At 40.7% G+C, this 12,917-nt stretch overlaps 1 protein-coding gene across 3 annotated transcripts in view; it reads left to right on the top strand.

The window, feature by feature from the left end:
* Positions 1 to 12,917, top strand: part of pdlim7 (PDZ and LIM domain 7) — a 30,803-nt gene that overhangs the window by 9,885 nt on the left and 8,001 nt on the right. For 2 of the 3 annotated variants that reach the window (XM_070836349.1, XM_070836350.1), the window contains exons 3-9: positions 184 to 335; positions 5,772 to 5,799; positions 9,495 to 9,511; positions 10,014 to 10,055; positions 10,694 to 10,848; positions 11,289 to 11,325; positions 12,164 to 12,902. In XM_070836349.1, coding sequence (XP_070692450.1) covers positions 184 to 335; positions 5,772 to 5,799; positions 9,495 to 9,511; positions 10,014 to 10,055; positions 10,694 to 10,848; positions 11,289 to 11,325; positions 12,164 to 12,260 — 528 coding nt within the window. In that variant the 3' untranslated portion in view covers positions 12,261 to 12,902. Of the gene's footprint in view, positions 1 to 183; positions 336 to 5,771; positions 5,800 to 6,718; positions 6,916 to 9,494; positions 9,512 to 10,013; positions 10,056 to 10,693; positions 10,849 to 11,288; positions 11,326 to 12,163; positions 12,903 to 12,917 lie in introns of those variants that run through there. The other variant, XM_070836351.1, reaches the window with a different exon arrangement.

Here is a 12,917-nt window from a genome sequence, read left to right as displayed (position 1 = left end):
TGAGTTCACAATATTTGTTTATTAGGCACATTAAAGGATCATTAGCTGTGTGACTTCATAGTTGCTATTGTTGTGCGTCTGCCTCTTTTAGAAAATGCAATAAAACTTGCCATCTCCTGTGAAAACCTTGTCCTCGTGTACTTCTAACATCTGTCTGCTGCCCCTGTGTTTTCTTTTTTTCAGCTGACCCCGGGCGGGAAGGCAGCTCAGGCTGGTGTCGGGGTGGGAGACTGGGTGGTGTCCATCGACAACTGTAATGCAGAGGACATGACCCATGTGGAGGCACAAAACAAGATCAGAGCAGCATCAGACTCCCTCACCCTCGCCCTCAGCAAGTAAGTCATCTGGCAATGCATGATGCAACAAAACACTACATGATCGCTCACCCTCCATTTTATCTCGGTCAAACACAGCAGCATAAATCACAACAAAACACACATCCTCCTCTATTCTCTGGAGAGATAAAATACCTTAATGTCCTTGAAATTTGCCTCCATATGACGGATAGTTGCGAAACACATTAAAGTGATCATCTCACACGTGGTATTTCATTTTCCGCCAGGGAGGTTGTGTTTTCAGTCCTGTTCCTCTCTTTGTCTGTTACAGTAATTAGCAGGATATTACAAAAACTACTGAACAGATTTCAGTGGATTTTGATGAAGAACTAATTGCAAACTGCAGATTTAATACTCCTTCTACATATTTCTTAACATAATTAGTACTGTGCATAACACATTTTTTTTTTTTTTTTTTACGTTTTTCTATTTATCCCATGCTGTGTTTTTTTTTGTTTTTTTTTTTTCAACAAATGTATGCCAAAGTCTGCTGGCATGTTGCAGTTAAAAGAAATTGGCAAACTAAATGAATGCATTGTGCAATTACAACGGCATTCAGAATACAGGTGCACACACACTTGAAAATATGCTCAATTAAACCTTCCATAAAGAAAATATTCCCCAAAGTTGTCATCAATCAACATTTGTACATATTGTATGTATTGATGTTGATTCCCATCTAAATGCATGTTAAAAAACTCTCAACATTATCATTTAGTAACAAGAGGATTGTCTGCTATGCTCTGAATTCTTTCTAGCTTATTATTACCATAATATTCTGCCATCATAATCCTAAAGAAGCAAGAAGAAGGGTGAGCAGGCTGCACTTAGCAGCAGAAATGCATGCCAGATGCTGTCAGACAGATACACTGGCCTTTGTTCTGTTGAAATGAACCATTTTCAGAGGAGCCACGGGTACCTTACAGTACTTTGTAATTAAATTAAAGAAGCTCTTAGATTAAAACACTTTGTTGTCAAGTGTGATCCAGGACAATGTGTTTTCTTTTACTTTTGCTTGACTTATTTTAATTAGCACTGGATAACCTTCATACAGTCAGCACACATACCTGCTCACATAACTCCTGCCAGAAATTCCTTAGTGATAAAGTATCTCTGTGGAATACAAGCCAGGATGTTTCATCAGGTGCATAAAAAAAGATTTCATTCCTAAAAAAAGACCAAATGTAACCATTTAATAGCTTAAAGCAGAAAATTGCCAACTCAGTAATTAATAAAAATGAGCCTTGCCACTGTCATGGGACTCTTGTTGATTCTGTGATACTTATAGGTGAAGAGGTTCTGATCAACAGCTTTAACACAGCTATTTTCACATCTAGATCATTCTATTGTTGCCCGCCAACAGGCTCAGATGCTAAGTGCTGGCAATCATTCTTTGTACACTTAGTTTGTTGAGAGTCAGAACAGCCGCAGGTCATTTATATAACTTCAGAAAAAAAAACAGGCAGAACATAAACTAAAAAGCTTCAGATTTGGAGATCATGGGGGATATCTGCTGCACATCGTCTAGTCAGTTCATATGCGCCTTTCTAGAATATGCTTATTGGAGCTTTTGTGAGATGAAACTGGGAGACAGAAAGTTGACATAGGTATTTGTTTTAGAAAATGAATAGGCATTCACTTTGAATAATCATTGTAGTCATTTTTCATTACATTACTTTTCTTTCAATAACGTTAGCTGGTGCCGGCTTCCGAGATGTGAGGATTTGATGGCTTTGTTGTCACACATGATAGTAAGCTGAATATCTTTGGGTTTCTGACGATAGTTTGTAACTTGGGTAGTTAGTTGCAGCCCAATACAACATGAATGTTGAAAACAACAGATAACGGTGAGCTTTCCACTAAATAACAAAATAATGGAAAGATTAAGCTAGTTTACTTATTTAGTTTGAAAAGAATAACTTGCGAAAGGTGAGAAATACTAAAAGACACAAGAAGAGAGCCAAAGAATGATAGATGGGGGATGAATAAGAGGAGAGAGAAAGGTGGGTGGAGATGGAGCAGAGTACAGGGAAGGTTGAAAGTTGGAGGAGATCAAAGGCAGAGGTGGGGGAGTAAGATGCCAAGGCTTTGTAGAGTGTTACTACTACTGCAGTTTTCCATGTTTATATGCGGTTTAATATTATTAAATATTGCAGCAAGTTATTATGCCCAGAGATGACAAGAGTTACTGTATCTGGCTGAAGCCTTACAAAAGATCAGGGTCTCTGTTAGCAGAGAGCTGCAGCTCCTGTTTTCCATACAGCCAACAAAACAAATTGCTGATGTTGCATAATTTTTTTTTTTTTCCTGCAGAAAGGGGTCACACTACACTTTGACCTACTAAATACTTTAAAAGGAGTGTGAGGGAGAGACAGTTTCAGAGTGAGAAGGAACAGAAAGGAAGAGTTAGAAAAGAGACAGAATCTTTTTGGCCTTTGTGGTGATGGGATAAGAAAAGTGACGTCATGTTCTCTGCAAAGCCCTTTCAGACAAAGGAAATCCAAAATCCTGGCTCTGCGTGGTGCACAAAAGCCAGGTTAACTTCCAAATGAGACAATCTCTCGGAGTGCAGTGAACCAAAAGCCCGGTTAACTTCCAAAACCACATTACTTAAAGGAACCAGTCTTCTCATTTTGTCACCACTACATCTGACTAGATCTTCCAGGAGGTCCTTCCAGGGAATTCAGACACCCACAATATTAGCATTTTCTCCATTTTGCCCCCAGTGCCTGGCTGACTGGCTTGTCTCTATTGGCCACCTGGGTTGAACTTTGGGTATACTTTGCTCGACGCAGCGAAATGCTGCTGTGGCAAAAGCCACTGGAAATAATGGTTTTCAGAGTGCAGTGGTGCCTAAAAGGGCCTTTTTAGTCAGATGTCTTACCCTCAGTCTGAACATTTGCTGTAGTTATTCCCTTTAGGCCCAACCTATGTTTACCTCATCTTTTATTATAAGGAGTTCTCTTGTAAAGGAAGATGAATTCAGGGTGTTGATGTGTGTTGTGTCACTACAGTTACTGTGCATTTTAAAACATAACTCAAGTCTATTTAATGAAAGAATATTTCTCTTCTCCTGCCTTTGTCTCATAATCTTTTGATAGCCTTGCGATAAGACAACATGTTTGCTTACCATCAGCCATATTTTTCCTTCATTCTGTGGTTTGCCTCCCCAATTCCTCATCTCCTTGTGGAGTCCAGCTATTGTAAATATCTCACATTCTTCTACACTTTTTTTTTACCCATGACTCCCTTCCTGTGAATCCCCAGTCTCCTCTCTTCATCTTTCCTTCTCCTGTTGTTATTATATTGTAAGACAAGCAAATATTGTTTTCCTGAAACACTTCTCTGAGAAGAGCTCTTGTCAGTTTTATTTATTCGTGTCTTGGCTGCCATTCAGTTTCTTTTATGTCAAGAGAGGAGGACAGCTGCACAGTGATGAGATATGGTCTATTGTTTGGTTTAGTGCCTCATTTTGTTCAACACCAATAATCATCTCCTGTCTTTGTCGTGGTAGGGTTTAGGCTTTAGCTAGAGCCTTTTTATGGGGAGTGGAATCAAACAAATATGGGCAATAGATTTTCTGCTTCAAAGAAAGGAGATCACGTTGCATTAACAGAGACACACCAGGACCATACTTCAGCTCTCGTTGTTCGAGATACGCCTAGAGGGTTGTGTTGGGAGTGTGTCTGTGATGTGTACAAAGTTGATTGCGGTATCGTGGGAGTTTTTTTTGTTTTGTTTTGTTTTTTCCTATGTGGTGAAATTTCTGACTTTATCTAACATCAGCTTGAAAGCCAAGCATGCATCAGCTAAAATCAGTGACCCATGAAATGAGGCAGGAAATGATCTCAGAGAGGGCATATTCAGTTACAGCACAGGTCAAAGCCGGTCCAAGCAAACTCATTTATTCCATGGAACGGTGACTTAATCATCTCCACATTTGTTGATTTAAGCCCAGTTTGCCAGAACACATGCTGTACATTACATGTGTCACATACATACATGCATTTCTTATGTCCCTGAGCAGAGGTTTCATCGTGGGTCAAGGCTGCTATAGATATCACATTGATCTGTCTTCACACAAGTGTGACATGCACAGACATGTCAGCAAGCATTCCCCCTGCTCATCTGTGTATCTCTACTGCCCTGTTGTCATCCTGTCTTTTACACCTCTCAGGCAACGACATAAGAGGTTATTCTTTTCTCATTGCCATAGAAAGTGCTGTCCATTGTTTTGTATGTGTGTTTGTAGCCTGAGACAATGGGGAGACTACAGGCCTGTTTGTTTCTTGCTTAACTCTACCGTAGCTTTGTGTTGCATGAAATCATTGGTCAAAGGATGGCAGTGGTTTACGTTTAGCTATTTTAGGAGCCACAAGTAATGTAAAGCTGAGCGCCCCCATGTGTAATGTGTAAAGATATTTTAATCCACCGTCTGCATGTTGCTCCAGTCAGCAAAGGCACCCCAGTAATGTGAATCCTGGAGTTTAGAAGTGTACAGCGCAGCAGCTCTTTCAGTACTCTCAGCTGGGTGGGCGAATCTGACGACCGTCTAAAACTATGTGAGAAGAAGGGAGGTTTTGGTGTTTTGTAATGCCACCACAGAAAAGCTTTTTTATGTTTTTACAGCCTGGTTGTTTTTCCCATAATTTTTTATTGCCATTACCATCTTTGCTGATTAGCTTAATAGTTGAGATATGGCCATAAGTGGTCTATGCTTGAGACAGCCTGACAGTGGAGTCCATGGAGCATTACAGACACAAGCTATGCGAGCAGAAAGTCCAAGTGGACCCAATTATCTAAACCATATGTTTAGATAGGAAAAAGGCTATAACCAAACTGTCTGTTGTAAAAGTGCTGAATACATCAGAAGAATTTGCAGGACTATTTCTTGATACAGTTTTACATGTGGGATGGTGCAGTTTTATGATGCGCTGGATAAATGTAATGGATATTTTGATGGGAACACTCTTTTATTCTGGTGTCTGAGTGGATTTGATAAGTGGGTTGAACTGGACTTGTTTGTAGTTAGCCTTGTAAGAGTCTAAGTTCCTGCAACGCTCCATTTAGGCAGTTGGCATGTAAGTAGAGAGACCCATCTCGTTAAAAAAAAGTTTTCCTGTAACATATAAATGTGGCCACTCTGTAAACCACTTATAATGTTATGTGTGATTCCAGCTATTAGTCTAGTAAGACTGGTTATCAGTGTAATCAGACTTACTTATTACACATTTTGTCATGATTTAAAAAAAAAAAAAAGATCCTATTTTGGAAGGGGATTCAAGATAGTATAGTCTCAAATACAACTTTTCCTTTGACCGAAACATCGTAGACTTTATTGATTTTGAAATGGCAGAGCTCAGTATTGTAACTTCGATGTGTTGGTATACTTTGGCAGTATGTACTAATATCTCTCCCTGTCTTTTCTTTTCACAGAGCTTTCAAAGCAGGTGGAGACCAGAAGGTAAGACTGTATTTGTCTGAATCATTGAGCTCACCTCTGTACAAACACTTGCTTGAGGCTTTGGCATGGTCTGCCCCCAGACTACATTGACACTGATTGAATTTGAAACTTCCTTTAATCATTTCTCACAATTGGCCTCAACACTGTGTTATGTCACTTTGTATTTAAATTCATGTGACTCACCTGAGTCACCTGTCAAGCTCTCACCGAGCCCATGTACTGTGCATTAGCAAAGCATCAGTGAGTCACTAAATGAGTTGTTTGCTGGATGGAGTGCTGTGAATATTGCTTTTGGAATTTCCTGTGGTACGTTTTGTGATGCCTTGCACAATCCCTGTTTCTAGAGTAACACCGATACGTTTAGTTTCACTGTCAAACCCCTTGAGAGCCACTTGCCCAACTGATTACAGTTTGTATAGTACAATGGTGTCGTGAACTGCTTTGTGCCGCATGCTGTTTTTAGTAAAGCAGCAGGAACATAATACTTTCACAAAGTCAATGTTCCGTTTTAGTAGGTATTCTTTTGCAGTCCATGCATAATGCTCAGTGAGAAATCTCATTAGTGAGACATGTCACTTGGATATGACAATTTCTCACTTAGAGCATTTTCATTTTACCAGCAGTAGCAGATTACTTTGGCCAGTCCGTGGCAGACTGCCAACACAAATAAAATGGCTGTGTTCACACTTCTTAAGCACTTCTTCCGTGTGCAGAGAAAAGCCTGCAGGCTTTGACAGAGCTGCTCCTGCAGCCTAGAGTTATCATTTTCTATGAGAAAGTATTGGGCGGCACTGAAAGCTTTCTTAACGTAAAGCCTGGGATTGTGCAACAGCAGAGGGAACTTTTACAGTGTGTCAGAAATGTCTAACTGCATGTTGTGCACTGTGCTGCATTGTCTCCCTCTCCCACACCCTCATAGGAGTCGCTTGCTCCGGCCTCTGTTCAGCCAAAGTACTCCTTTGCCCCCAGCACGACAATTAACAAGATGGCGAGGCCATTTGCAGCAGGTGGTGATAGTGCCAACTCAGGACCTGCTATTAGATCTGTGGCCTACTCGCCTAAACTTAACACTCCACGCTCACAGGGCAGTGCCAGCATGCAGCAGCCACAGAATGGGTAGGTGGATAAGTGATCACTATTACCTTTGGAACCACAATCTGACTAATGTGGTTTTAATGGTTATTTTGACGACTCATTACTCTGGTTTTACACTGAAGGGAAAATAACTCCTTCTGGATTTCAGAACTGCATTATGTTAAAACCTGTGACGTTATTTTGGCAAAATACTGAAGCCGAGGAGCTTTTCAGAAAAGAGAACAGACAGTGTATGCCGACTCACTGCTGAGATCAACTTTATTACTCCACGATCTGTCCGTAATTTAACAAATAAATGGGAGGCATGTGATAACCTTTGTATGAATTTATGGTATTACAAACACATCAGCAGTAATAGGCTGTCGTCATATATTGGGTCATGATGGTCTCTGGCGATAGAATAATAACTTGGAGAAAAAGGAGGAGGGTGTTGTCAGCCTTTTGTCAAAACAGACCCAAATGATCTTGTTCGCCTGCATCGTCCAGATGAAAGCAAACACTTTGTTAGCATAGCAGGGAATATTTAACAGACAAACACAATTCATGTTTGCTTCCTCCAGCTGGAAAACCTCTGTAGTGGAGTTTGGGAGATGACAAAAAATATTACACGGAGATTAGTGAATGATGTGTCAATAATCAGTCGCTCTTTAATGGGCCTGTAAAAACAGTTTCATAGTTTCTATGGCATTCTATCGCGTACAAGTTTTGATTTTTTTTGTAAATGCAGATTTTTACCCCTATAATCCTCGCTCTGTGTGTGTGTGTGTGTGTGTGTGTGATAGACAAATACTAAAAAGTAAGACTTCTAAGTTTGGTAAACAGACAAAATATAACATGCAAGCTTTAAGAGATGTAGAACTTTTTAGAACTGATTTTAGAGACCGAAACAGATGTGAAAATACCTCTGCCTACAGTTATGATTGAAATAAATGGGAGGATGGATTTTGAAGTCCTTGAAAATACTATGGAACTTAGAATTTCGTGAAGCTTTAGAGCAGAGTGTCTCTCATCTTTTTTAGAAGCTGTGTTGTTTTGACATGGAACTGGCCTTGTCACTTTGGTTTCTATTTGTAAAAGATCATTTCTTTAGTCAAGTTCATACCTTCCAATTTTCTTTGCCTAAAACTGACTTACTTTTGTGGTGATGTCACCAGAAACTTCCATCTATTTTGTAATTTTATTTTCAAACAGCTTCCTCTCAACGTTTACGGCACTGCAGAAATTATAGGGCGGTGCAGTAATGATGGAAAGTCTTCATCATGGTGCATCTTTTTGCTTTTTTTTTTTTTTTTTTTGAAAGGATGGTTGGAATTAAATTTATGAATGCAATAAATTTGAATGGCCAAAAGTTAAAATGATGTCTTTCCAGCTCTAAGATGGAGCCTTTCTCATACATAGTAAAAATTTTATCTGTTGCATCGGAAAAGTGAATCCTCAGTCTCTCCTTGAAAATGCCACTCAATTTGGTGTCTGGTCTTTTGGTTGTAAACTGTTTCAGAGCTGCTTGTTTTAATTCCGCTATCATCTCAGTTTATTAAAAACGCTGCTCCCATGACCAACCTCATGCTGCTGTAATTACATGAAATAAAAGTCAGTGTTCTCCGGTTTTTATTTTAGTGCTCAGTTTTCAGATTTTTATAAGGTTTCCAGGAATGGATCAAAACACATTTTAAATGGTCCTGAAAGTGGCTGTATGACATGAAATGGTCAAGGATAGGCCAGTCTGGCTCCTGTAATTTGGGTCATGGTGGTGGTCTGACTGCAGCCATTGGTGAGATGCGGTCTGTTGCTGTATTTAGCCCCACTCATAAATTGTGCTCCCTTCTGACGCAGCTTTTACTGCCCTGGTGCTGGATTATTTAAGCAGCCTTACTTGCTTTCTCTAGAGAGGGCTCACATGGTTGTGAAGCTTCTCTGCAGATGGTCGAAATACATTCCTCCAGCCATCTTTGAGAAGAATAGAGCCTAATTAGAACTGTCAGTCCACTTTTGATGAAGACATTGTTGGATTTCTCCAGACAGTAAACAGTTCGATGCAAACAGGGTTTGTCTAATGTGCCTCGGCCTGTCGTACTGAAACAGGTTCTGTGTGATGTTGTGTATACAGAGCTTACTCTGACTTCATAATGCGACACTGCTGTGGCATTTATCGTTGTTTACAAGGTATCAGAGCACGGAAAGAATTAGATTAACTGCGATGGCATAGAAAGGGTGCTTTTTTTTTTTTTTTTTTTTCTGTCTTGTACAGCCATTTACATAACTCTGGAAAACATTCGTGCACATGGGTGAGAGGAGCGTGAGTGGAGGGAAGGGTTTGTGCCAAATCTACTGAGTCATTTTGGGTCAGGATCACAATAGACAATTTGACAGACAGACAATGCTCTCTTTCTCTCACACAGCCTGTTGACAATAACAGCATGTCTCATTTCACGTCTTGCATGTTTTCTGCACCTGCTGTATTTTTGGTTTTCTGTTGTGTTAAACCTGTGTCGTGTAGTGCCGTGTTCTGGTTTTCCTTTTGTTCTACTCAAAACTGAGTTCTGACCTCTTTCTCTCATTTTCTGTTTTCCTCTTTCTTTCTTTCTTTTTTAACGCCGCAGATGGAAACTCTCGACAAGTTAGTATATTTCTTTTTTTTTCATTTACAGACCAGTACCAAATAATGTTTGCGTGATTGCCCTCTTAAATTGTTATTCACACTGTCAATAATTCCTTCATTACAGTGGCTCCCAACCTTTTTGTGTCTTGTGACCTTTTAAAACAAAGTATAGTGTGCTTGCAATTCCTCACTGTTATATTTGACTAACTTAACTTAAAATCTTAAATTATTATATAACAATTTACGAAGGTATTTGATTAGAGGAAAGTCTAAAGTATATCAGGACTCTTTTGTTTCTGCCTTCTTATCCATTTAATCATGCCCTAGGGGTTCCTGATCCCCAGGTTGGGAACCACTATTCCATTACAATCTATGCATCTATTTTATAGTAATTCACCTGTTAAACTGAACCATTTACCATCTCATTCTTTATATTGGATTGAGTTCTCCTCAATCTTCTCTCTTTCCTCCGCTGACGTCATACAGTTTGCCTTCATTTCATCTTTGGTCTATTCTACAGGGGTGAAGCAGTTTACTATGATGAAATTTACCAACAGGGCAAGTAAGGGGCAGCTGCATGTAGAATGGTTTGTCAGCTTAGTAGGATGGTAGAATGGTTTGTCAGCTTAGCAGGTAATTTTGCTAGATATGACAATAGAGAATTGCTGATGCTCTTGGTTAGATCTAAAGATTGGGTTTACAGAACAGAGATGCAACACACAAAGCCAGAGATGCCAGTTCATTAGTAACCTTTCATCTTTCATTCTCTGCTTGCTTTGTGATAAATGCATGCTGCAGCTGACCTGCTACCACGTTAGCATTTTTTGTGCTGCTTCTTGAGTTGGTTATCAAAATAAAAGCTTTGATATGTAGTAAAGTCTTTCCCCAAACAAGGTCAGGTACTGTAATCTGGCAACTTTTCTCCCACTGGCTCTAATGGCAGTTATAAATACAATCTCTAATGTGGTAATGTCCATTTATGAGAGTCTGCAGTGTACCCATGAGAAATCTTAGTAATGGGTATCCATTAGCTCGCTTACTGCGCGAGACGGTGATGAGCATTAAGTATTGCATGATCTGTTCAGGATGTCCTCCATCTTCAAGGTCACCTGATTAGCTGGGTTGGTGTGAGTGGGTAGTCCCCTACATGGGATTCTGTTAACTGCACTTGCCGTGTGCTGCTGCTGGATGTGTGTGCAGGCACGGGCTCAGGGTGGAGAACCTGCCCTGTTTTATCCCCAACGACCGCAGCAAGAAGAGGCTGATCCAGGACACTGAGGACTGGCAGCCCCGCACCGGCACCACCCAGTCCCGCTCCTTCCGCATCCTGGCCCAGCTCACAGGCACCGACTTCAGTAAGTCGGGGACCAGGCCTGGAGAGACAGGAGAGAGTGATGGGTTGGGGGTGGGTTTCTGTGGTAGTCAAAACGAGATGTGGGTGGAGGTTTGTGACCGGAGAGTTTATCTGATGCGATCAGATCTTGGTGACTATCGGTGAGAGTGAGAGCACAGTGAGTGACACAGGAAAGGTGGATAACAGCTCTGGAGAGGGGCTCCAGCTGTCTGCCATCGTCACTGACAGACTGTAACCAGTCTGATAAATCCACATCTTCATGTTGTTTATTACCACAGAGGAGAGGCTGTGTAGGAACAGCACCGTTTATTATGATGTACACCATTGCTTGCCGTGTGTGGATTGATATTTGATCATTTGTTTGACTACTTATCTCTGTGGTGTGTGTCACCCTCCTTATGAGTAAGGCATGCTGATGTGTGTGTCTCTTGGATTTCTCAGTGCAGGACCCAGACGATGAAATCATGAAGAGGTCCAGGTAAAAACTTGAGTGTCATTGATTGGAAGCCGTCCACCTACTCAGTCGCAAGTGATTGTGTTTGTGCATTTGTGTGTGGAAGCTTTTTTGGCATTTATTTTAAAAGTGATCTCAGCTCAGCTTTTAAACCCAACATTGGTATATGTTGTTATTGGAATTTTGCTGCTTTAAACACTGGCATGTGTGGTGTGACTTGGGCATCCTTTTGTATTATTAGATTGATACCACCCCCATGTGTATACACACCAGCTAATAAGCTATCAGCCGATTAGGTTAGTACGCTCTGTCCAAAGGTAACAAAATTTGACTGTATTTCTTAGCCGGGTGCATTAACCTCTTGGAGTCTTGTCATCACCTTGAGGTTGCCAGGCAACCAGCAGCGACTCTGTGGTTGCAAATGGGCTCTATGTAATATACTACGTCTTGGCCAGACAGTCACTTCCCAATGTGTTAGTTTTACAAGCAAGCGTTAGAGGTGCCGATCGGATTTTGTTACCTTTGGACAGAACCAAGCTAGCTGTTTCCAGTCTTAATGCTAATCTAAGCTAACTGGCTGCAGGCTTCATAGACTCATATTTAAAAGACATGTGAGAGTCCCATCTAATTCTTGGCAGGAAAGTGAATAAGCACATTTCTTTAATATGTTTTTTCAAACCTATGATATCCTCATTCTATTCTATGCTGTTTCACCTGTTTTATTTCTGTTAGTTTTTTTTTTTTTTTACCTTTTTGTGCACTTTACTCCACTCTCTGCTCTCTCCTGCTCTTTTTTTTTTTTTTTTTAATTTATTCTTTCTCCTACAATCTGTTTCTTTCCTGTCTAAATCTCTGCCGTTAGGGAAAAGTTCCTCACTGAGATTCAGAGTCCCCGCTATGCTCGTCTGAGGGATTGGCACCACGACAGGTCTGCTCGCGCCCTCAATATCAAATCCTGAGCGACATCCTAGACAGGATGCAGAGCCCAGCCAGAGCCTACTAGCGATAGCCACACCGCAACGACTACGTGACAAAGACGACGGAGATAGCTGACCGTCCAATGGCAGTTAACAAATTCACCTCTCGGATATAGATGGGGTGAAAAAGAAGTTTGGGGAAAAAAAAAGAAAAGCAAACTAAAAATAGAAGAAACATAGCCTAGATGACAAAGCCCAAAGCGGAAACCTTGCATACTGAGCCTAAGTGTAAGATCTCCTTCTCCTCTGAATTTCTGACTTGATGATTGTTGACAACTCTGTGGACCACTGTGTCTGTAGCCCTATTTTCCATTTCACACTGCGTTACTCAGAGTACACTGGTGGGAAGGTGGGAAGGGGGGGTCTCAGCAGTGGGAAGCGCTTTTCTGTTCGTTATTCTTCTTTGATTGAAGTTCAGACCCTCCTTTGATCTCTGTCTCTTTCTTACTCTGTCTCTCTGCCTGTTTCCATTCATTGAGTTCCTCATCCTTTTGAGACTTTTTATTTCTGATCCCCTCATCGCGTATACTTCTCCAACCATTAAGAAAGAAAAGGAAGATAAATCTGTACTTTTGTTTTTTTTTTCTGCTGTCATCAAAAATATAAAACATCTGAAAAAAGCCACTCTTGCTTCTCTGT

This window comes from Pempheris klunzingeri, chromosome 9 (assembly GCF_042242105.1).
Source record: "Pempheris klunzingeri isolate RE-2024b chromosome 9, fPemKlu1.hap1, whole genome shotgun sequence".
Taxonomy (NCBI): Eukaryota; Metazoa; Chordata; class Actinopteri; order Acropomatiformes; family Pempheridae; genus Pempheris; species Pempheris klunzingeri.
Note: the sequence above shows the minus strand (reverse complement) of the source record. Positions and strands in the feature narration are given on the sequence as shown.